Source organism: Danio aesculapii, chromosome 24 (assembly GCF_903798145.1).
Source record: "Danio aesculapii chromosome 24, fDanAes4.1, whole genome shotgun sequence".
NCBI classification, from domain to species: domain Eukaryota; kingdom Metazoa; phylum Chordata; class Actinopteri; order Cypriniformes; family Danionidae; genus Danio; species Danio aesculapii.
In genome coordinates this window covers 9,445,024-9,469,647 of record NC_079458.1, presented here as the reverse complement: position 1 = coordinate 9,469,647, position 24,624 = coordinate 9,445,024, and the positions used below count along the sequence as shown (strand labels likewise).

The following is a 24,624-nucleotide window of genomic DNA, read 5'->3' as shown; positions in this document are numbered from 1 at the left end:
TATTTTAAAGAAATCCTGAGTAATGAAACATATGAACAGAATAATCTTAGAATTCAAATATTTTGCTAATATATGAATGGAAAATAGATTTTTATTAAAAAAAAATCACAAAATGCAAACCAATTTAGGTATTTTTTTATCAACTTGTAATGAATTTACTTCCATATTTTATGTATGCAATTTCCATAATTATTTCCATAATTTTGTGCATGCAATAGTTTTATATTAGTTTTATTTTTATTGCATTCTATGCAATGAACATGCAAACACTACAAACTATTTGTTAATATATAAATGGAAAATTGCAAACTCTACTGACTGGCTTTACCTCTATAGAATTTCACAGTATTTACATTGCAGACCTTGATGGCCCTTTCAGATTTTGTTACAGTATCCCATTTTTTTTATTTTATTTACACAGCACACTGCAAAAGCCACAATGACCAGGAAAAAAAGAGCAGGCGCTGACTGACAGCTGATAATAAAAAAGTGCCCTTTTCTCTATTCCTATATTTATTCAGTTCACATGGTTTTATTTTTTATTTTCTTTTTGACAAGTTGTTTTGCTATAGTTTATGACAGAAAAATTCTTCCATCTTCCTTTAATCTAGGCCTTTTTAAACCAGTAGGCATCTTAATGTGATGTCCATGGCGTGATTTATGCACGTGATGTTTGCAACAGTATTATTTTATATTGGTTGTGTAGCGGATGTTGCTCTCTCATTCTCTCTCGTGAACATGCTTAAACACTTGTGCTACAATATTAAAGCTTTATTTAGTCCTCGTGTAGAAATTGGTCACTTGAACCATGAAAAGAAAACGTCCGCTTTTCTCGTACAGCATAAACGTGTTTGGAAATGATGAAGGCGGGTCTAAAGTGACATTCTATCGCGTGGTAATGTCCATGGTTAATTTGTCTGGCTGCAGTTACAGTTGCAGCCTCTGCTTGGACATGAATAAAGCAGCAGCCTTTGAACTCCGGTGGGAAAGGAAAGCAGTTACGTCACACCCGCCCGCCCTCCTAACCAAGTGATGTGCAACACAGAGGCCTTACCAGGTGTGTGCAAAGCACTTGATTTGAGGTTCAAATTCAATCCTGATTCCAATCTTCAACGCTAATTTCACCCTTGCGCTCCATCATGATAACATCTCAACTCACAAGACAACGTTTCACCTCAACGAGAAATCTCTTCGCGATTTAACATTTAACCTCGCAAGATCTCGTGACACCCCTGATATATATATATATATATATATATATGCACATGCAGATTATTTATTTGTTCTGAATTAAACGTTGAAATACATGCCCATAAGTGCTCTATTTTTACTAAAGCTAGGTCATTTGATTTTATACCTCCTGTTTTTTGTTGTACAAACACCTCTTCATGGCTTACATGTTACACTGGTGGTGTAAGTATGATTTTTTTGCTAATATTTGATTCAAATGGTCTCATTAATAGATTTTCCTAATATGCATAATAAGAATTATATAAAAAAATGTGCATTGGTAGAATTTTACTGCTGGCAGAGTTTAACATGTTAAAATAAATATGAATATATACTTACTATTGCCCTCTTTGTTGTAGTTTTACAAAAAAATGATGATATTGAGCAGAACAATTGCAGGTAAAGTCAATAAAGTTACCCTAACTGCATTCTGCTGTCTCACGCTATCTGTAAAACATTTGGTTAAGCAACAATTGATTGGGAAATTATTATTATTATTATTATTATTATTATTATTATTATTATTATTATTATTATTATTATTATTATTATTATTAGTATTATTATTATTATTAGTATTATGCCTGTAATTAAATTGTAGTGTTTTCATAGTAATTTAAACTATCCCTTCAATATGCACAATAAGACACAAAAAGCTTTGACTCTCTACAGAAGAATGTCTGAGTGCATCAATTACATCAGGTTTCCACTTTTTTCATGTGCTAGAATGCTAAAACGGCCCTCCTATGAATTGTCAGTCACTGATATGGCCACCCGCCATTTTGAGTTTGAGACCCCTGGATTATATAGACCAGTTGTCATTTTCTGCTAATAAATGCTTTAAATGACAAAAAACTCATTCAATTAAATGAAGTGAAATATAAAAATGAAATAAAAATATCAATACTTGTCAGAAACTGTAAATATTTTTCTTTGTATTCTTTGTAGTTGCGTTAATTATAATTAATCAATTTGAATTTTTTAAGTTGAAATGACTCCTCACTTTAATTTGATTCAGCTTTAAAATTTAAGGCAAAAATATAATTTTTTTATTTTTTTGCTTTGTTTCTAGTCCAAATATCCAACAATTACAAGTAAATAATATTGTTTTGTTTTCATAATTACTGTTAAAATTAAGTGGGTCTTTCTTTAAAACAAGCTAAATAATCTACCAATGGGGTGAGCAAGATCTTGTTTCAGTTTGATTAAGTGCACTGTAAAACCCAACAGTCAACTTTATCAAATGAAATGAGTGTAGTCAACTCAAATTTTACTGAAAGTTAATTCTACTCATTTGAAAAGAGTTTTGAACTCAGTGTTGAAGGTAATGAGTTAATCAAATAGCTCATTACTTCAACTGAAACGAAGCAAGTTCACAGTACTCATATAGATTAGTTTTTTTAACTCAAATGGTTTGAAGCAATCGGTTTCCTCAAACGGTTTAAGTTACCTTAACTTTTTGAGATTTTCAGTACTCAGTTGGTTTGAGTTCTCTTCATTTATTGGGTTTTTCTGTGTAAAATTGCTTCGTTTATTGAAATAGATTAAGTTGACAGTACTCATTAGGATACATTTTTGAACTTAAATGGTTTGTTGCAATCAATTTCCTCATTTGGTTTGAGTTACCTTAACTTTTTGGGTTTCACACTGTAGTAAAATAGTTGTTAAGATTTGTTATCATTTTACATTTTGTTGCATTAATTAAAGGCTTCAGGAAAAGTGTAATCAGTTTTTTGTGTTAGTTATAAAGTCTTGATGGTGCTGTTGTCGTGTTTTATTGTTGTGTGTGTGAGATATTGTACAGTTTCCATCATGTGTCGTCTGTACATACGCTTTCACGGAGCTTCTTGATATCAAACTGTGTATGTTAATAAGGGTTTAATCATTAGATTTGCAGCCCATAAGTCTTTGCCAATATCCTCTGCCAATTTCTCTTTTGTAGAAAGTTTTTGTAAGCGTATTGTGGCTGATTATCCACACAGAAATATAGGACTTTAGATCTGTCACAAATAATGTTGTCGTGTGATCCGCACAACACCAATTTCTGCTGCATATTGTGAAATGATTACAAAGAAGGGAGAAAGAACAAAAGTATGTACCCTTATTTTGGAAATTAAACATTTTAGGATATTAGAATGCAAAGGTTATTTTAGAATACAGAGTTTTTAAACTAATAAATATGTTGTAAATATGTAAATCTTTTAAAAAATAGACCACTTCTCGTTTTCTCTGGATTTACAGGATTTATTAGGTATGGGTTTTAGTAAAATAATTGTAATTGCTTTCTGTAAAGGTCTGAGAACATTTCTTCATGCAAAAATATTGTCAATTAGACAATTTATTTATTTATTTTTATTTAATTTACTTGAATTTAATTATGTTTTATTTTATTTTGGAGTTTTTGTTGTTGTTCATTTTATTTTGTTTTACTTTTATTTTATTTGGAGTTTTTTATGTTTATTTTATTTTGTTTTGTTTTTATTTTATTTTATTTAGTTTTTTGTTGCTTATTTTAATTTATTGTGATTTGTTTTGTTTTAATTTAATTTAGTTTTTGTTGTTTTTTATTTGATGTTTAATTTCATCTGTTTTATATACATTTTATTAAAGGTTTTTTGTTGTTTAATTTATTTTGTTTTGTTTTAATTTAATTTAATCTTATTTAGTTTTTTGTTGTTTGTTTTATTTTATTTTATTTCATTTCATTTTAATAAAATTTTTAAAAAAAGGAAAAAAATTTAATTTGTTTGTTTTAATTTTATTCTATTTTGGGGTTTTTGTTGTTGTTTATTTTATTTTATGCGTTCATGCATAAATTTTTATTTATTTTTGTTCATTTGAATTAAATTAAATTAAATTAAATTAAATTAAATTAAATTAAATTAAATTTAATTTAATTTAATTTAATTTAATTTAATTTAATTTAATTTAATTTAATTTAATTTAATTATGTTTTTGTTGTTGTTTGTTTAATTTTATGTTGATTTATCTTTATTTATTTTCATTTTTTGTTGTTTATTTAATTTTGTTTTGATTTGTTTTGTTTTAATCTTATTTTATTTAGTTTTTTTTTGTTTATTTTATTTTAATTTATTTTAAATTTATTTTTAATTTATTTTATTTTATTTTATTTTATTTTATTTTATTTACCAAACATACATTTCATAACTCTTCAACTCTTAAAAAATCATTATCATGTTGTCTAAAAATTCATATAAGCATATCTGAAAGCAAGGCATTTTTTTGTTTCATGCAAAAAAATGTTTTTATTTTAAATTGGGAAGAAATGTCATCAGTAGTTTATAGATTGAAACAAAACTACATTTTGCTCAAATTAACCATAAATCCTGAGAACCTGAGAATTTCTGTTGATATATATATATATATATATATATATATATATATATATATATATATATATATATATATATATATATATATATATATATATATATATATATATATATATATGAACAGTTGAACATGAATCAATGTACACATTTCACTCTTCTCAGCTCTCCAAGCCATTGAAATATAGTACAGTAAATGTAATTATTTTGACATTAGCTTGTATTTTCTTCTATTTTTGTAATGTAATGTATATAAAAGTTTATATTATTTATGAAGTGTTTATAGGGTAATTTGGTATGAATAATGAACAATCCAGTATAACTCTAGAAAGTGTATATTCATGCTCAGACCTGTGAGAGAATTAAAGGGAATTTCTCATGTTTTTTAGTTCTCGTAGGCATAGAATCAAGTGCATTTTTTGCATTAAACTTTAGTCCTCGTGAGGTTTTTATATCTGTCTTCTCTGTCTGTGGTGTTCATCTTTCTGTAAATCAATTTCATACTGTAAAATACAAAAGAAAAAGTAAAACAAACTAAACAAAAAACATGTAAATAGGCTGTTATAAATAGGCAGCAAAATCCTGTGTAAGTGTCTGTTGCCTCAACCAAAGATGATTTTAATGTCTGTATGTCCTTTTACGCATCGCAAGCCATCATTCATGCATATTTCTTGAGTTATTAGTTGGAAAGAAAAATGCATTGTTGCCTTAAATCTATTGTTAATGATCGCTGTGAATCTGTTTCGTTGTCTTCTTGACACATATCTTTGTTTTGGGTTTCTTTTATTCTGCGTTTGTCTTGTCTTTTCTTCATCTTGAAGTGATTTCAGGTTTGAGTTTGAGGTGAATGTTTGCATGTTGCTCTCCTCAGCTGTGTGGATGAATTTTTGCAAGGCTCAATTTGATTGGTTGATCCTGTGCCATCGTAAAAATGTTATGAATGTCATGATTTTATTCTGTTCTTGTTTTGTTTATTTCCAGAAGCAAAGTGGAGGGTCTGTGACAAATTGCAAAATGTGAATTTTCTTAATCAGTATTTTCTAGATATATAAATATATATATGAAGAGTTCAGATGCAAAAACCGCTAAACACAGCTTCCGCCAAAACTGAGATAATGACATTGAGTGAATGCTTTGGGCATGTAATACACCATCAACAAATAAATTTCCTTCTAACTATCCAAATCCCAGCGCCAGCGCATTCAGAAATAACAGTTCGTTGGCAAAAGCCGCTAAACGCCACTTGAACTTGATAGCAAAAGCCGCCATATCACGAGAGCCAATTAGAAGGTTCGAATTGAATCATATGTTTTCAATGTAGCAGCGGGCAGATACGCCAGCTTTTATAAGAAGACTGTTTTATTCCGCTTTCGATTTTGAAAGACAGAGTTTGATGAACTGGACGAGACTGTCTGACTGTCAGTGAACAGCATATGAAAACGTTTCTTACCTCTAAACTCTGTGCATTATAAGAAAAAGAAAACACACTGTACAGTTGGAAGTGTAGCATGCATTCATAACGATTTTTTGCGCAGTGAAGCTAACTTACTTTGAATGAGTCGGATTTACTATACATTAAACGGCAGCTGCGTTTCACGAAAGATGAAGTTAAGATGTCGTTCTTTTATCCCACGTGTATGCTATGAGGATAAACAAGAGACCAAGACCTTATGTATGGTAAGAATAATTGAATGACAGCTTCTAAAATTGTCTTTTTGAGAGACCTCTCCTTTTTTCCCAGTAGACCTACCCTGTGTTTTATTGACTAATTTAAGCAATTTTTTTAAAAAGATAAATATAATATATAAAAGTATACATTATTTTACTTCATATTACCTATACGTCTGATAAGCTTTTTATATTAATGGACTATGCACAGATATTGTTTTCATATTGTTTTAACACTACATTATTTGAATTCACCAAGCTTAGTTTACAATGTTTACATTTTAAATCTAAATCCCAAATATCAGAAATGACAACAGATTGTTAAGATTTAATTAATGTCAGTTTTAATGTTATTGATTAATGCACTTAGTTTACAGACTTCATTCATTCATTTTCCTTCAGCTTTTTCCCTGGTTTATCACAGCGGAATGAACCACCATTTACTTGACAGATCATATATTTTAATGTTAGGTGGTTTGTGTAATGGGTTTTTATGTTTGGTAAAATCATTTCTAATTGCATCTTTAGTGATTTTCAATTTTCAATCTTGTTCCAATAGGTGGATTTAGAGGGTTTTGCATAAAAAGCACAAGTGGATTTAGCTGGTTTTGATGCAAAAGAAAATTTACCTTGCTAAAAAAAAACAAAGAATTATCTAAAGTGACATTTTTGAAAAAAAAAGTTTTTTTATTTTTTATTTTATTTACTAATAACCTTATCATTACTTTTAAAATAAATCTTCTGAACCTAATCAGAGGAGCCTGATAGAAAATGCTTTTACAGTCGGCGCAATAGCCTAGTGGTTATCGCTGACATATGGTGCAGTAGCACTTCAGGACGTCCCGAGTTCGAATCTCAGCTTGAGGACATTTCCTGTCCCTACCCCCTCTCTCTCTCCTACTTCACTTCCTGTCTGTAATACTGTGCTATCCACTTAATAAAGGCCAAAAATAAATAAATTTTAAAAAAGCTCATTTACAAGAAAAGAGGTCTTAGAGTTTTTTTTACATCTGAACTCTGAACTATATATATAATTTTTTATTTTTTTGGTAAATCCCCCAATTTTTTTGGAGTTTGCATGTTCTCCCAGTGTTCGTGTGGGTTTCCTCCAGGTGCTCCAGTTTCCCCCACAGTCCAAAGACATGCGTTATAGGTGAATTGGATGAACGGTGCTTTCACACCTAGACTTTTGTTTCGGAACCTGGCCCGTTTGCCCAGTTAGCGTGGTTCATTTGGCATATGTGAATCCAGCAATTGCGCTCGAATTCGCACCTAAACAATTGGCCCAAGATCCCCTGAATGAGGTGGTCTCGGCTCGATTGAAACAAACTTTGGAGCGGATCGATTGTAGTAAGAAAGCAATAAGATCCGAGCCAGGCTATATTACAGTGTATTATGGATATGTAGTAGGCACATATGAAGAGAGAATTATGAGTAGGGCGGGATGTCCTTCCTACCGGCAAATGCGCGTTTTATGTCAAATACAAAAGTTAAAGCATGTTAACTATTAATCAGAGCCGTTTATCCGTTAGAAATTTGACTGAACAGCAGTCTTTGTTTATCTGTTATTGCTCTCTATAATGTAAAGCCTATAATGCATAATTCTAGCCAACTGCTATGAATGAGAAAGTCTTACCTTTAGATTAAATTTTACCTGATTTATATTTGGTGACGATGTCTGCGGGTGTCACCATTCAAAATTAAAGCGCAGCTTTTCGCTTATAATGTCTTATTGCTCATCGTCATAAATTAAAATATGGACACTTGACAGCTGAGCGGGACAAAATAAATCGTGAAACTCTGACCAATGTGAGGAGAGTTTACTCGCACGTGTCTTGTTTTAGCTATTTTGGTCCATTTAGAAACTTTGCCACCAAGAACAAAAAGCAACACTAACTATTTTAATCCCTGTTTCGGAACAAGAGAATCGATCCACAGGTGTGAAAGCACCCTAAATTAGCCGTAGTGCATGAGTGTGTGTGAATGAGTGTGCATGGGTGTTTCCCAGTACTGGGTTGCGGCTGGAAGGGCATCTGCTGCGTAAAATATGCTGGAATAGTTGTCGGTTCATTCCGCTGTGGCGACCCCTGATAAATAAAGGACAAAGCCAAAGGAAAATAAATGAATATATTTTATTGTTTAGTTAAGAAAAATTCAGTTTGTTTAATAATTTACACCTACTTTTCATTGTTTTGTGCAGAAATATTCAGTCAATTAATTATTAAATACCCAAGTTTTGTTGCTTTGTGCAAAAATTACATGCATTTTGTCCAAAGAAAATATGTTTTGTATTTAAAAAATGTTTTCTCTGAAGATAAAACATATCTGGTTCACTTAATATTATTTTAAGGATGCTCAGAGATTGTGACAGAAATACCGATTAAGAAAGTGGGTAAACCGAGTCCACAGTCCATTTTACTTTCTTTATTAGGCCTATAACTGTCTTTTGCTATTCAAGTCATTTTTACCCTCGTGTTTAACAGATTTAGGCTCAGAATGTGTTTGTTTTATTTTCTTTAGTGAAAAAGTGAAATGCTGTATGTTTAAATAAGATAAATGATTCTGCCTTAATGACTTTTTAGTTCTGCTTTGTAGTAAATGTTAAGTACATATGTGTGTTTGCCAAGAAACCTCTATGTCAAAATTAAGCTATTTTTATTTATTTATTTGATTTGAAATCCTCATGTACAGTTTAACTTCAGCACTGAAGTGCTTATCGTTTTACTTTAAATGGATAGTTCAGCCAAAAATGACAATTCAGTCCATCATTTACTGATCATTCACTTGTCACGAACATGTTTGAGTGTCTTTCATCTGTTGTACACAAAAAAAGATATTTTGAAAATGCTGAAAACCTGTAACCATTGACTTCCATAGTGTTGTTTTTTTAGTACTGTAGAAGTGAAAGGTTACAGGTTTCTAACATTTTTTAAACAAAATTATTTCATGTTCAACCGAAAAAATACTCATAACTATTTAAAATCACTCGAGAGATGAGTAAATAAGTAAATTTTTATTTTTTGTTGAACTATCCCTTTAATAAAACGAAGAGCAGCGTAAATCACACTGTTATGTACCGTCCTCTGGCGGCCATTTTGTGAACTGCACCATTTTATTACCACATGTTAAATTTCTCAGTTACAGTTTGATTTTTTTCTACATTAATGTTTATTGATGCATTCATGACTTTTTATTTAAAAAAAAGAGGTGAAAATCATAAGGCGGGTGTGGTCATGTGATCATGCTTGTTTCGACGCTCCTTAATTGCACTTTTGTGACAATAAATCTTTACTCAAAGGGCTCAGATGACGAGTTTGAGTCTTTCTTTCGGTATGTCTGACCTTTGAACGTGTACAGTGTTACATACTTAGCTCGTTTGTTAAGATTGTGCTCTGTTTTTTGCAGTTTCGACTCGCCGCAAATACCACCTGGTGAGATACAGTAAGAAACCCAGTTACTGCGCGAACTCATATTTACCGTCCAGACCACAGAAAGAGGAGAGCAGCAGAGCCGCTGACCCGCGAGTCAAAGCCCGACACCTGCAGACCATCTCTCTGAGACGAGGGAGGTGAACACACACATATTTGACGGGGTTTCATCTTTCATGAGGCATATACCCTTGATTTAATGTTTTTTTTTTTTTAATTAATGTACATTCTGTCCTCGTTCTTCAACTCTACCCTCACGGAAAACATTCTGCACTTGTACATTTTCAAAACAAACACTCGCCTCAGAGGAAATTATGTCTTTTTACATTTTCAAACTAGCCTACTTCCATTCTGTGTGATTTATGAGCCATTTTCCTCATGCGGGAACAAAAAAAAATGTCTCCACTATGATCAAAATTTGTTGATATTGCTATACTTGTGGGGACATTTGGGCCCAACAATGTTAGGAATGCACACACACAAACAAGCATCCACAATGTTTTCCACATTGATTTTATGATACGCGAAGCGGCTTCCGGGTCCAAGCACTATATCAAACTGTATGGTGAGGCTCAACAAATGGTAATAATAAACGTTTACAAAGCGACGTGTTACTTTTGAAAATCGCAATATGTATATCCATGCCTAATATCCGATTACTAAAAAGGAGAAAAGTAGTTCCTCGAACAAAAGGATTTTTGAGATTCTCCGTGTTTGATTTTCTTTTTTATACACATGATTATGCTGTTGAACTGTTGTATAAACGCAATATCACATTCGTAGCAGTGCGATATGGCTGTATATCAGCACTGGTGGGTGGCATTAAGGCAGATATACAGCCATATATATATATATATATATATATATATATATATATATATATATATATATATATATATATATATATATATATATATATATAGATAGATAGATAGATAGATAGATAGATAGATAGATAGATAGATATAGATATATAGTTGAAGTCAGAATTATTAGCCTCCCTGTTTAGTTTTTTCCCCAATTTCTGTTTAACGGAGATATTTTTTTTTCACATTTCTGCACATAATAGTTTTAATAACTCATTTCTAATAACTGATTTATTTTATGCCAACGCAGTGGCGCAGTAAGTAGTGCTGTCGCCGCACAGCAAGAAGGTCGCTGGTTCGAGCCTCGGCTGGGTCAGTTGTCGTTTCTGTGTGGAGTTAGCATGTTCTCCCTGCGTTCGCGTGGGTTTCCTCCGGGTGCTCCGGTTTCCCCCACAGTCCAAAGACATGGTTAATTGGGTAGGCTAAATTGTCAGTAGTGTATGTGTGTGTGAATAAGTGTGTATGTGTTTCCCAGTGATGGGTTGCAGCTGAAAGGGGCATCCGCTGCATAAAACAAATGCTGGATGAGTTGGCGGTTCATTCCGCTGTGGCGACCCCAGATTAATAAAGGGACTAAGCCGAAAAGAAAATGAATGAATGAATGAATGAAAGATTTATTTTATCTTTGCCATGATGACAGTAAATAATATTTTACTAGATATTTTTCAAGACAGCTTAAAGTGACATTTAAAGGCTTAACTAGAATAATTAGGTTAACGAGGCAGGTTAGGGTAGTTAAGTCATTGTATAAGAATGGTTTGTTCTGTAGACTATAAAAAAAATAGCTCAAAGGGGCTAATGATTTTAAATTGGATTTTTAAAAATTAAAAACTGCTTTTATTCTAGCCGAAATAAAACGAATAAGACTTTCTCCAGAAGAAAAAATATATTATCAGACATACTGTGAAAATTTCCTTGCTCTGTTAAACATCATTTGGGAAATATTTTAAAAAGAAAAAAATTCAATGGGGAGCTAATAATTCTGACTTCAACTAAATATATATATATGATTTGTTGTTGGGTTTTTTGCATTTTTTTACCATATTGAGTATTTGGGAGCAACTTGCTTGTGTGTGCAAAATCTAATTTATTTTTTTACATATAAGTTATTGAAAGTAGTTTCTTGAGGTGTACCAGCTACTGTAACCTTCTATACAGAAATAGTCACATACTAATACACCAGTACATACTACACAAACCCTGCTTTCAGAATTATCATATTAGTTTTGGGAGTGAATATTAACAATTATCAACTATTTGTATTCTGTCCAAATAATATATTAATGATGACCCAATATGAACTATTCTTGCATTTAAGCTACAATATTTCTGTTGTATATAACATGCTTGTAAATAAAATGCTATCTGCTTTAATCCACATTGTGTTTCTACAGCAAAACACTCAAATAGCCACACACACATACACACACATACACAAAACAAATCTGCAAAACCTACATTTAATGAAGGCTCGGAAAATAACAACAAATACTAACAACCACAAATCTACTTCTTCATCTCCTTCTCCTCATCCTCCTGGTGAATCATTCGAGCTTCAGTCTTCATCAATCTCACGCCTGAGAAAGACAAGAAAACTCAGACAAAGAGACGTTTGTGGAAACCCTCTGAAAGCCCCCCCAAAAACCAAAATCTTGCCTGGTATAAGCGGAGGGCTGTTGAGGACCGGAGTGTCTTTTCTCCGTGGTTTTTTCTGTCCCAATTTACCCTGCTGATGTTCCTCGGCGACATGTTTCTGGTTGTCCATTTCATCTGCAGGAGGATAACAGGTTTACAATGCATCCAGCACACTGTCGCCATCTGTTAAGTCTCTGTTACACCCTGTTTTATGCACATTCTGAGCTTTTCTATTCTAAATATTTCTTTAAAAATTCCCAGAAATGCATGCAGAAAGGCACTGGGAAACTGCGGTACTCACAGAGGTGTTCGTGCATGGTGAGAGTGTGTTCGGCTTTGTCTGAGAGTGACCTCACACAGTCGGTGGACATGCTCCAGTCTGTTCAGGTATCAGATATCAGCACACACACATACACACATGCTCATATGCTTGACAAAGGCACTGTCATATTTACTGGAAGGCATTTTATTGGTTTAGAGAATGGTGCAAACTGAATAAACAAAAGAGAATCTGGACTCAAAAACATAAGGTTTAGAATTTAAGCTTGTTATGGATAATTATGTCAATGCATAATGGATTTATTAAATGTACAAACACATTCATTATGTGTTTAATTTCGTGATAATATATGTTTTTCAAGAAAATATAAAATTTTTATAGGAAAAAAATCAACAGCAATATAACAACATAACACATAAAATAAATAAATACTATAAATATAACTACTGTAAACATTTTACTTATTCTGTTACCAATTATCAAATAATTATCAACATTTTTTTAAATATAAAGTACATTTTGAGACTATGGTGAATATTAATGTTGCATTTATTAACATGCAAAGTAACAAACTCATTAATAATATGAACAAATTACTAAACATGTTGAGTAATATTAACAGAGAGAAAAAATATAAATATATTAATCAAAATTACGCTGAAAACTACTTTTTGTAATTTATTTTTAATGCCTTTTGATTTTTGATGAATATTAATATTGTATTTGTACACATGAATGTATAATAATATTCCAAAACATTACATTTATATGTATTTTATATACATAGATACATACCTTATTTTTTTCTCAATCAATTAACATTTTCTAAAACACTTAGTATGTTGTTTTACATTTAGAAATGAATGTGTATTGCATTTTATGGTTTGACTATTTTTGTGTATGCAAGCTAAACATTAATGATTAAATATGTATTTTATGTGTTTTTTTATTAACATTTGCCATGCATTAGCTGAAATATTTTAGCTGTCTTTAAGATGTATCTAAAAATCCTTACCTCAGTGCAGCAGAGCCGGAGCGTGACTGCAGGCCTGATCAAAGGCAGAGGTTATGTACTCCAGGAGGAGGGGCCTTCTCTGTTGTCATGACAACGGGGCCCTTGTCATGTATCAATCATCCTAGCTTCCATGAATGCACATCATCCTCATCAAGCTTAAAACAACTCCCAACACTTTTAGCCCTGATTCAGACATGATGAAATGCAAGTTATTTGCTTCATTTGCTTTTGAGTTGATGTGTTCACAATTGACTCAAACTCAAATCTGAAAATTTCTTTAAAACAGTGACCTATTTTTGTTATTTGTAACATCCACGCTCTCAGCCACTGATCTATACTATAGATTAGTGGTACTCAACTGGATTGGCCATGGGACATACATTATTCCATTCTCAAGCTGTAACCTACTTTTCCCATAAATATATATATATATATATATATATATATATATATATATATATATATATATATATATATATACAGTTGAAGTCAGAATTATTAGCACTCCTTTTAATTTTTTATCTTTTTTAAATATTTCCCAAATGAAATTTTCACAGTATGTCTGATAATATTTTTTCTTTTGGAGTAAGTCTCATTTGTTTTATTTCAGCAAGAATAAAAGCAGTTTTAAATTTTTTAATACCCATTTTAAGGTCAAAATTATTAGCTATATTTTTTTTCTGATAGTCTACAGAACAAACCATTATTAAACAATAACTTGCCTAATTACCCTAACCTGCCTAGTTAACCTAATTAACCTAGTTAAGCCTTTGAATGTCACTTTAAGCTGTATAGAAGTGCCCTTAAAAATATCTAGTAAAATATTATTTACTGTCATCATGGCAGAGATAAAATAAATCAGTTATTAGAAATGAGTTATTAAAACCGTTTAACAGAAATTGGGGGAAAAAAATAAACAGGGACTAATAATTCTGACTTCAGCTGTATATGTGTGTGTGTATATATATATATATATATATATATATATATATATATATATATATATATATATATATATATATATATATATATATATATATACCACACTTAACACAAATATACAAAATCATGATAAATAAACACACACAATTACATAGTTTTTTTTTTTTTTTTTTGGAGACGCAATAAATGTAGTAGGTTAGTTTAAAAAGAAGTTGCATGTTGGTCATTTCTTTTGCATTTTATTATTACATGATATACAAATATATTTTCCTTATGTCATAGGCATTTTATTTTATAACAAATAACTAAAGTCTTGTTTGTTAGCTTACTTTTATTTGTTATCTAAAAGAGACATGACTATGATTTTCATGTCAACACAACATTTTACAGTATAGTGTGTGTCAACCAGAACGACAGCCTACACTCATGCTCTGTAAATGTTCCTGTAATTGTTTCTAATTGTTTAATGGAACATACAAAACTTCTCTATCATGATTTCAGGGTAAAGTCTAGAGATACACAGCCAGCCAGAAATGCAATACGCACATCAATATAGCAGCAATTTTTTTATGATAGACTACTATAGCAATAATTAATATTTTTACAGTACTGTGCATTAAAAAGTATGTTAAATTATGTTAAAAATACAATTTATTGGGTAATTTAATGGATAGCATAAATACTCGATACAACTACTGTTTTTACGTTACTGTGACGGTTGAGTTTAGGGTTGGGGTAGACCTTAGTAAAATACAATAAAACACAATTAATTAAATTTTGATGTGGAGTGTGAAATGAGATGAGGTTTAGGGTAATATCGCCCTTACCTCAGGACCATTCAAAAATGTTGGTAGCATATAATAATATAATAGTTTGACAGCTAAAATGTCAGGCCACCATGCTAGTAAAAGAGGACTGTTTGCATTTACCTTTACCACATTCCACTAATGCACTGAAAAATGAACTTCCTGTTTCTAAAAATGGACCCTTATTTATATCCTTAAATAGTGCATTTTTGAGGGAACAGCCATTCAAAGTAGTGTCCGAAAACAGAAAACTCTTTGACCATAGTGGAAGCTGTTCTGAAGTGTAACCTATCAATCCCACAATGCACCGAAATAACGAGCGTACAACCAGTTTGCGGCGCGCGCCGATTGAATTCCGTGTCTGACCACAAGATGGAATCCTCAACAGAATCTTTGTAAGTTTCTAAGCAAGTTATTATTCAATTTAAGTAACGTTTAATGACTGAAAAAAAACATTGTGTCATTAACAGGGTCTGAATAGGTTTATTTTTAGCAATTAGCAATGAACAAAAAACGTACAAACATTCCATGTGCACTCAGGGCTCGAAATTACGGACTCGTTTTCATGCAGTTATTTAAGTTGACCATAAAGTGAACAAATGTAGGGAACAGTTAATTAGAGGTGAATCATGTTAAGCCTTAAGTTGTGATTTCGGATACAGCACTACTTCGCTTCTTAACTGAAACGGCTTTTAAGAGAACGTGTGCATCTCACGTACATCAACAAACCGCGCCTGACAGAACAGAAGCGTCAACAGATTTCACACACATCTTTCTAGTTTTGCATCACATAAACACTCTGCGACCCACTTTTGGTTCGTGACCCACCAGTTCACAAATCCTGCTGTAGATCAGTGGTCGCAGCTCATTACGAGCACAATGCAGAGTGTGAAACAAGAGGAGAGGAATAATAAGCCTAAATGAAAACAATGTGGACACATATTGTTTGCTGACAGGCTTTGATGTGAGTCTATTCTCCTCTGATGTGAAGGGTGTTTCCTCCTCACGCGTGGAGTGTGTATGGAGAGTGGGTGAAGAGCTTTTTACTTGATGATTTTTCATTTTTATCAACAGGGCAGAACACGGTGTAAAATAACACGAATGGCAAATCGACGCCAGGTAAGGGAGCGTCTGCCAAGAACAGACATAAACGTAAAAACCTGGACTGTATGTGATGTGGTCATGTTTTTTGGTACCGGTTAAAAGCCTTGCTGCAGCATTTTATTTTACAGGTATTAGTAACTGTAATAAACTAACTGTAATGGGATAAAGTTGTCTGATGAATCCCAAAATATAGTGAGTAACAGTAGTCCAACCTAGAGGTAATAAAAGCATGAATTATTTTTTCTAGATAGAACAAGAATTTTGACTGTGAAGATTTGAAGCTGAAAAAAGCAGGATTTGACCATTTATCTGTTTATTAAATCTCAAGCCACCATCAATGATAACACTCAGATTTTTTTACCCAAGGCTTCACAGAAAAACTAGATTTACCACAATTTACTGTGGGTTCCCCAGAAGAATTTGATTGGCCGAACACATTTCAGTTTTACTCTCATTAAAATCTAGAAAGTTCAAAGACAACCATGCTTTCACATCCAACAAGCAAGACGTAAGAGTCACCAACCCACTTGAACCTACTCGCTTTTCATTTTATTTTCGGCTTAGTCCCTTTTTAATCAGGGGTTGCCACAGCAGGATGAACCGCCAACTTGTTTAGCATATGTTTTACGCAGCGGATGCCTTTCCAGCTGCAACCTATTACTGGGAAACACCCATACACTCTCATTCACACACACACACACACACACACAAAAAATACACACATACAACACGGGGCACACACCACACAGAAATGCCAACTATCCCAGCCGAGGCTCGAACCAGCGACCTTCTTGCTGTGAGGCGACAGCACTACCCACTGTGCCACCGTGCCACCCTGAACAGTGAAACTGTGTTTTGGTGCTGTGCAATGAAGTGGTTTATTACAAACAGAAACAGAGAAGAGGAGGGAATGAGACTATTCAATGTTACTGGACACACACACACACACACACACACACATATATATATATATATATATATATATATATATATATATATATATATATATATATATATATATATATATATATATATATATATATATATTTAATGAGATATTTGTGCACATATAAACTCATCTGGACACATGGTTTATAATATATACATATTTTTATTAGTTCTGAACTCAAGAGGGATCACTTCATTTTGTAAGTGACTTGGGGAAAAAAACAAGCAGAATCTTCACAATCTTCAGGTCTTCACTGTATTGCTGCATTACTATAACAAGACACAAAAGGACAAAAGATTAAATGAGCAATTTCCCATGTGTTCTGTATTAAAAAAAATAAAATCAAGTGATTGCTTACAAAAATTTCAAATAAAACCAGAAAATTCCTATGCGTTTCCCACATTTATTTACAAAAAAACCCCCAAAAATATATTCCTTAAATTACATTTGAAGCCCCCCAAAAATATATTTTTAAAAGTCAATGCGGTATGGTATGTTAAGTATAACTAACTTTTCTCTACAAACTGAAACAGAAATAAAGCAACAGAAATAAAACAAACCTTCTTATTCCAGAGGGTTACTGTTAATTGAATGCTGTAATGAATTTTTAAGCTGAAAGAAAATAAAAGTGGACCATTAACAACATTCAGTACATTTAACCATCATCAAATCCAATTCTTCTCATTGGACTGGGTGTTTCTTACACTTTTGATAAAAGCTAGAAAGTCGAGCCTGTCTGGTTTGCGATTGGCATCCCATTGGGTTTGGGAGGGAAACCGTTGTGGATCTTGATATGTTGCTCTTTGATTCCCAGGACAGGTGCAGTGATGATGGACACACCGCTGTGGGCTGGACATGACGGGCAGCAGGCAGCACTGAACCGCCACGCTCCTGGTCGAGGTGGGTTGTGAATGGGGCGTATCAGAGGGTGTAATCCGCAGTTGGGTGCACAGCTCAGACTGTTCATCCATTAGCCGATTCAGCTTCTAGAAACAAAAGAGAACAGATTTTTTTAACAAAAATTTTCACAAAGGTGTAATAATAAGTACGATGGCTGAGGATGCGTAAAGTACATATTAAATCAAAACTAACCATATGATTTTGTTAGCTTACAAGGCTAGTTTTGTGGTGAACAATTCATCTGTTCATGTCATTAAGAAAAAATAGTTTGCCGTTGTAATCTTTAATTAAATTCGGAAAAAGGCACTTCCTGTTTGTTTTCAGGTAATTGTCTGATTATGTATGTCTTAGGAATTGGGCGTGGCTAACATGCATAACCACGCCCCTCCAACCGTCAGTTTTGACGACAAACAGAAATGGTGAGGAGGAGGTTGTAACAAAGTCCCTTAAGGGCAAGTCATTTCACACGGCGGCCTTCTTTAAAATGCCTCTCGGGCAGTATGCTCGGGCATTCTGTCTGAATGGGTAAACATCAAATTCTCCAAAACTGTTTGCCAAGCTTACGATTAAATTACATATTTGGAACCACCAATAAAATTAAACAACAGCCATCTTATAAGTTTCATTTCTAACGTCCGAATCAAACAAAATCGGCATATTTTCAGGTTGCCCGAGCTAATGCGCACGCTCACTCGAAAGGAAGGAGATCACGACACCAACTTCATTTATGGCCGTTCTACGCATTATCATCCTCTGAATAATGCTTCGTCACATCACGTTGGTCTTCTGAAGTAATCCACAATTTGGTTTTGATGGCGAATCTCTTCCAGAAATGACAGAGACTGTTTACAAGTTTGTGGCTGTTCATGTAGTTGCTCTCATGGCATATGGGTTTGACAGGACGGACTGTACCTTGCGTTTGTTTCATACAGATTACAAAACCCCCCAAAAATTTAGTTTTCAAATGAAGTTGGTATTTTATTATTAAAAATGAGCTGAATTAATGCAAACAGATGGGTTCAACAAAAGGACACACTATCGATTAACAACCTAAGAGCTCTCAAGATTGATTTTTTACATAAACTGATGAATCATTCATTTCCCAATGGAAAAAGGGCAATGAGCTTTACACCCTTACATTTAAATATTTAGAACATTTTCAGTCCTAGTTAAGTTCTTGCTCATAAACCATATTTATTTAGTGTGCATGAGTAGTTTCAATACCATTTTGATGCTGTCATCATAGTTATGTACTAGATCAGACAGCTGCTGTTCAAGCATCCCAGCTTCCTGTTTGACAGCTGCTCGTAGCCTCAAAACATCTTCCACTTCCTCCCTGAGACACAAAATCAAGTTTAAACGCTGCTCTACACAGCAGAATACATGCCACTGAGGATCACTATAAAATCAATACAATATTCCAATATACAGCAACCCTGAAGTTTACCTGTGGGAGTCTGACAGAGAGCCGAACACGGATGCTTGTTCGTCTTCTAGTCTCACTTCAATTTCTGTCAGAACTGTTCGGAACTTCTTTAAACACTTCAACATGTCTTCCAGCTCATCCAGAGAGTACTGGAAAGACAAAGAAAGCAATATTAGTTGGGAAACATAACTTAGTTTATCTATAGAAGCTGGTTAGTACATGTTGGGTGCGCACATCATAACCAAAGTGATCTAACAGCATTAACCTTAAAACATTAACCTTTTTATTAAAATATTATGATCATCTTGACGTCAGCCTCCAAACCAGCTGATTAGACTGACCAAAAAGCCTAAATTACGGTTCCTTTTAAAGTCCGCTTGAACCGGAAGTAGAGATGCATCGATTATACAGTTGAAGTCAGAATTATTAGCCCCCCTGTTTATTTTTTTCCCCAATTTTTGTTTAACGTAGAGAAGATTATCTCAACACATTTCTAAACATAATAGTTTTATTAACTCATTTCTAATAACTGATTATTTTATCTTTGCCATGATGACAGTAAATAATATTTGACTAGATATTTTTCAAGACACTTCTGTACAGCTTAAAGTGACATTTAAAGGCTTAACTAGGTTAATTAGGTTAACTAGGCAGGTTAGGGTAATTAGGCAAGTTATTGTATAATGATGGTTTGTTCTGAAGACTATCGGAAAAAAAATTTTGCTTAAAGGGGCTAATAATTTTGACCTTAAAATGGTGTTTAAAAAATTAAAAACTGCTTTCATTCTAGCCGAAATAAATCAAATAAGACTTTCTCCAGATGAAAAAATATATTATCAGACATACTGTGAACATTTCCTTGCTCTTCTAAACATCATTTGAGAAATATTTAAAAAAGAAAAAAAAAATTAAAGGGGGGCTAATAATTCTGATTATAATACTGTGTATTTTGATTGTACGATTATAGTCTGTGGAATAATCACGGTTTATGGTTATCATGATTATTATGCATTCACTAATTTCAAAACACCACTAGTTTAGAAAATCTAATGAAAACTCCTTATATTTTTAAGTATTATTTATTGCTGCTCAGTAACCAAATAATACAGCACTAATTAATATTAAAAACAAACAATAGTCAATTTTTCTTTGGACTTAAAATTAAGTGAAAAAAGTTTTTGGCATTTAAACATAAGTTATGAATTTACACTGAAAATAAATGATAGAGGAGCATCACGGTGGTAGCACGATTGCCTCACAGCAAAGAAGGTCACTGGTCCAAGCCTCGGCTGGGTCAGTTGGCATTTCTGTGTGGAGTTTGCATGTTCTCCCTATGTTGGTGTGGGTTTCCTCCGGGTGCTCCGGTTTCCCCCACAAGTCCAAAGACGTGCTATAGGTGAATTGGGTAAGCTAAAATTGTTCCAGCGGTTCATTCCGCTGTGGAGACCCCTGATTAATAAAGGTACTAAGCCAAAAAGAAAATGAATGAATGAATAAATAAATAAATAAATAAAAATAAGAATACATTTTTTTATTTATTTGTCTAATGTAAATCTAATCTACATAAGTATTTTCCTTTTAAAGAGAACAAATGTAGTCAAAGTCTGCTGAACCTCTGTCTGAAAAGTACTTTTGATCAACTATATTGATCGTCTTTCCAATGAGATGTTAAACCGAGGTCCTGGCTCTCTGTGGTCGTTAAAAATCCAAGGATGTCCTTTAAAAAAGAGTAGGTGTTTTACCCCAGCATCCTGGCCAAATTTGCCCACTGGCCTCTGTCCATCATGGCCTCCTAACCATTCCCCTATCACAATTGGCTTCATCACTCTGTCTCCTCTCCACCAATCAGCTGGTGTGTGGTGTGCGGTCTGGTGCAATATGGCTGTCGCGCCATTCAGTTAATCGCCTCAGCCATAGTTAATCCAGTGTGTGTGAGTATTAGTCTTGGTGTACAAGCTCAAATTTAAACTAGCGAACAGTTGACGTAACTTTGTTTAGTTGCAGCAGTTTTGTTGTGTGCAGAACAGTGTTGAGAAATCTTTACGATGAATTACCTGTGACGAATTAAAGCACAGTTAATAGTGAAAATAGAGTAAAGTGCAGTTAATTGTTACACTCCTAACCAGAAGATGCTGAGACTTATTTCAGTATGTTGATGTACTTCCAAATGAAATGGAATATTAAGTAGGGGGCGGGGCTTTCCTTTAGTGCATCATTCCCTAATGGCAAACTAACATTAAGAGGGGCGTGGTTAAGAATATTGTGGCTGAAGCCAACAAACTGACCACATCTTTGATTGAAGATTACCAAAACCAATTTTTTTTCAGTAGATTAACATGTACGGATTGATTCTTCACCAAACTAATAAGAATGTATGCTAGCAAAAAAAACAGTGTAAATTTTGATTTCACACAGACTTGAAAGAAAACGCAAACCTTAACACCAAATATATGAAGAAAAATGTATTTAATATACAAATAAAAAATAAAGATTAACTTGCATAAAATGTAAACTAAGCAACCATTTGTTTAAAAGTCATCACTTTCTGGGGCAAATCATGAACCATGGAAACCACTGTAGCACTATTTCCCAATATACTGTAGTTTATTATTTGTGTCTGAAAGTGCAAAGACAACACAAACAGCAACAAACACTCTCGTGTTCTCTCGTGTTTGGGTGCCTGATGTTTCCTAGGAACACAAACAGTTCCTGGGAATCTTTTAACCTGATCATTTAATAATATTTTATCTGTTAAAACAAAGTCAAACTAACTTTTTTGATATTGATCAAATAATTTCTTAATGGGTTTCGACAGTTTATTTGCAAGTCAAAATTGTGCATAAAAAGATTTCCAGGCGCTCCAAAATGCAGGCAGCTTGAGTTGTGTGTCTGTAAGTGAGGATGTGTGTTGTTGAAGGCGATTTTTAGTGCTTGTGCTTAAAGGCTGTGAAGATTCTGAAGTGGTCGGTGTTTGCTACTGTTTTCCATTACAAATGCAAATAAAGCATACAGATTCAAATAAGCCTCATTAAACAAGCAGTGCAAAGAGCTTAAGAGCTAGAAGAGATTTGCCTAGAATAGACGTGTTTTATCTTAGTATGTTCTGAAAAGATCTACGCGTGGTCAACAACACACGGATCTCCATACTTCAAATGTTCTTCCCACTAGAGATAAGTGGGTCAGCTCCGATCTGCTGTTAAAAATAAAAGAATATACCTACAACCACCATAAGCCTGATCATCTTCTCTGATTTAGATATTCGGACTGATGTTATATTAATTCTGAGTGTTATGTGTGATTAAATGCTGTGATTTAATGCTGTGATGTAAGTAAAACTGTGTCTCCATCAACAATTAACAATGACATTGTTGTCAAAAAAACAAAATGCATTTGAATTATAATTCATGACATATTAAATCAAAACTGAATTTAATTATTCATTTAATTTACAAATTAATTTAATTTGCTCTTTATTTGTGTTATAAATATCAATATGCTAATTACGGATTTATGAAACGATCATAGTTTGAGCTTAGCTTGTCAGGATGATTATGGTTTAACCTTTTTAAAATATATATATTATTTTAATATATATTAAATTATATTCATATCGTAATATAAATGGCAGCAAAATAAAATATTGCAGCCTGACTTTTAAGACTATAAAGATTTAAATGTTATGGTCGATAACCAATAAATGGCCCATATTATATAGTGTAAACTATTTATATTTGTACAGCCTTTTATTTTTTTAAATATATTTTTTATTATAATATAGACCTTTTTCTTCGTTGCTACATCCATAGCGACCAGCGTGCTCCGCTAGAATGCTAAGAACTTCCGTGTACATCGTTTACAACTGGTAAATCTTGATCCGAAAGTTGTCAATACTGTTTTGAGTGGCTTGCGGAGTGTTTTTGTGATCCACAACTTTGATTTTGAAAGGTGTGTGTTAAAGCCGTTATGCTTCTGTCACATGCGGTTCATGCAAGCGCAAGAGAAAAACTTTCTCCTGATTCAGTGTCTGCCGTCAGATCAGAAGCTGAAATACAGCGTCAGTGTTCCCGACATGTCAGCTGTTATACTGTACTCTGCGGCTCTTCAATGCACACACACACACACAATACCTCACTCCATTATAAAGCGCAAACCATATTACTGGCATGAAACTAGCAGGTATGTAAGTCATGCAATTTCCAAAAATGACCAATAAAAGTCTGTTACTGATACTATTCTGGCTGATTTGATTGTTGATTCTAATCGGGAGCAGTTATGTATCATTTAGTTAGTTTGTGTTGTGTAGTATATACCACGGTTTGTTTTTGTCATTTCAAAACGGCACTTTATGTTCACTTGTGACAATTATTTAATCAATGTGTCAGTGGGACAGTACAGGCTACATGTGTGTGTCAAACATTTTGGTGAATTACATTTGTTTGGGCTGGTAATTTAAAAAGAAGAGAAAATGTTGACTTCAGCAATGACGAGGCTTCATTTAAACGGCTCAAGATGCTGTCTGACAACAAGGGGAAAATGCCTCGCAGCAGTTGTTTTCCATCCTAAGATCACATTTTTTAAAATGATCAGTCCAGGAGGTGGTGCTGATCGCCAACAGTATTAGTTCAAAGACCTTAAAAGCAAATAATATTGATTAAAACTATCGTTTCAAAGCTGTCCGAATGGGTTTATATGCATCAGCTGCCGACCGGAAGTTCTTAGCGTTCTCCTTGAACATACACGCAAAGCATAATGGGTAATTTTGCGTTCTAAGAAAAAGGTCTATACAGTATTAAAAATGCATATTCACTTTTTACATTTAAGTGCTGTTAAATGATTAGTTTTAAAGAACTATTTAAGAAACAACAGCACTTCTAATGTAAAACCAGCAGAAATTAGCATGCACAATTAAATATAAAAGCATAATGACCCTAACAAAAAAATAAATAAATAAAGTATTGAAACTAAACTAATATTTTGCATATCTAATCATTAAAAAAAGCCGGCACACTGCCACTTTAGCTCTCA

At 33.1% G+C, this 24,624-nt stretch overlaps 3 protein-coding genes across 4 annotated transcripts in view; 1 reads left to right on the top strand and 2 right to left on the bottom strand.

Moving 5' to 3' along the window:
* pde1ca (phosphodiesterase 1C, calmodulin-dependent a) overlaps nucleotides 1-10,503 on the top strand; it is a 203,123-nt gene extending 192,620 nt beyond the window's left edge. For both annotated transcript variants that reach the window (XM_056450599.1, XM_056450600.1), the window contains one exon: nucleotides 9,654-10,503. In XM_056450599.1, coding sequence (XP_056306574.1) covers nucleotides 9,654-9,820 — 167 coding nt within the window. In that variant the 3' untranslated portion in view covers nucleotides 9,821-10,503. The remainder of the gene's footprint in view (nucleotides 1-9,653) is intronic.
* A 1,482-nt stretch (nucleotides 10,504-11,985) lies between these two features.
* ppp1r17 (protein phosphatase 1 regulatory subunit 17) lies at nucleotides 11,986-13,623 on the bottom strand. The gene is made up of 4 exons (XM_056451088.1): nucleotides 13,473-13,623; nucleotides 12,479-12,556; nucleotides 12,199-12,312; nucleotides 11,986-12,119 (listed from the first exon to the last, which is right to left on the bottom strand). The coding sequence occupies exons 2-4, from the start codon at nucleotides 12,546-12,548 to the stop codon at nucleotides 12,049-12,051; spliced, it is 255 nt and encodes an 84-aa protein (XP_056307063.1). The 5' UTR covers nucleotides 12,549-12,556; nucleotides 13,473-13,623; the 3' UTR covers nucleotides 11,986-12,048.
* Nucleotides 13,624-17,415: 3,792 nt separating this feature from the next.
* The window catches only part of itprid1 (ITPR interacting domain containing 1), a 32,782-nt gene continuing 25,573 nt past the window's right edge, over nucleotides 17,416-24,624 (bottom strand). Inside the window, exons 13-17 of the mRNA XM_056451091.1 lie at nucleotides 19,621-19,748; nucleotides 19,398-19,509; nucleotides 17,978-18,259; nucleotides 17,834-17,885; nucleotides 17,416-17,542 (exon numbers count right to left, since the gene is read on the bottom strand). Of these exons, the coding sequence (XP_056307066.1) occupies nucleotides 17,838-17,885; nucleotides 17,978-18,259; nucleotides 19,398-19,509; nucleotides 19,621-19,748 (570 nt within the window). The 3' untranslated portion in view covers nucleotides 17,416-17,542; nucleotides 17,834-17,837. The remainder of the gene's footprint in view (nucleotides 17,543-17,833; nucleotides 17,886-17,977; nucleotides 18,260-19,397; nucleotides 19,510-19,620; nucleotides 19,749-24,624) is intronic.

Bases quoted from the DNA above. Each gene is read 5' to 3' on its own strand.
- ppp1r17 (XM_056451088.1), bottom strand. From the start codon at position 12,548: ATGTCCACCGACTGTGTGAGGTCACTCTCAGACAAAGCCGAACACACT. The intron at 12,313-12,478 runs GTGAGTACCGCA...ATCCTCCTGCAG, and splicing joins CACCATGCACGAACACCTCT to ATGAAATGGACAACCAGAAA. The intron at 12,120-12,198 runs GCAAGATTTTGG...TGTCTTTCTCAG, and splicing joins CAGCCCTCCGCTTATACCAG to GCGTGAGATTGATGAAGACT.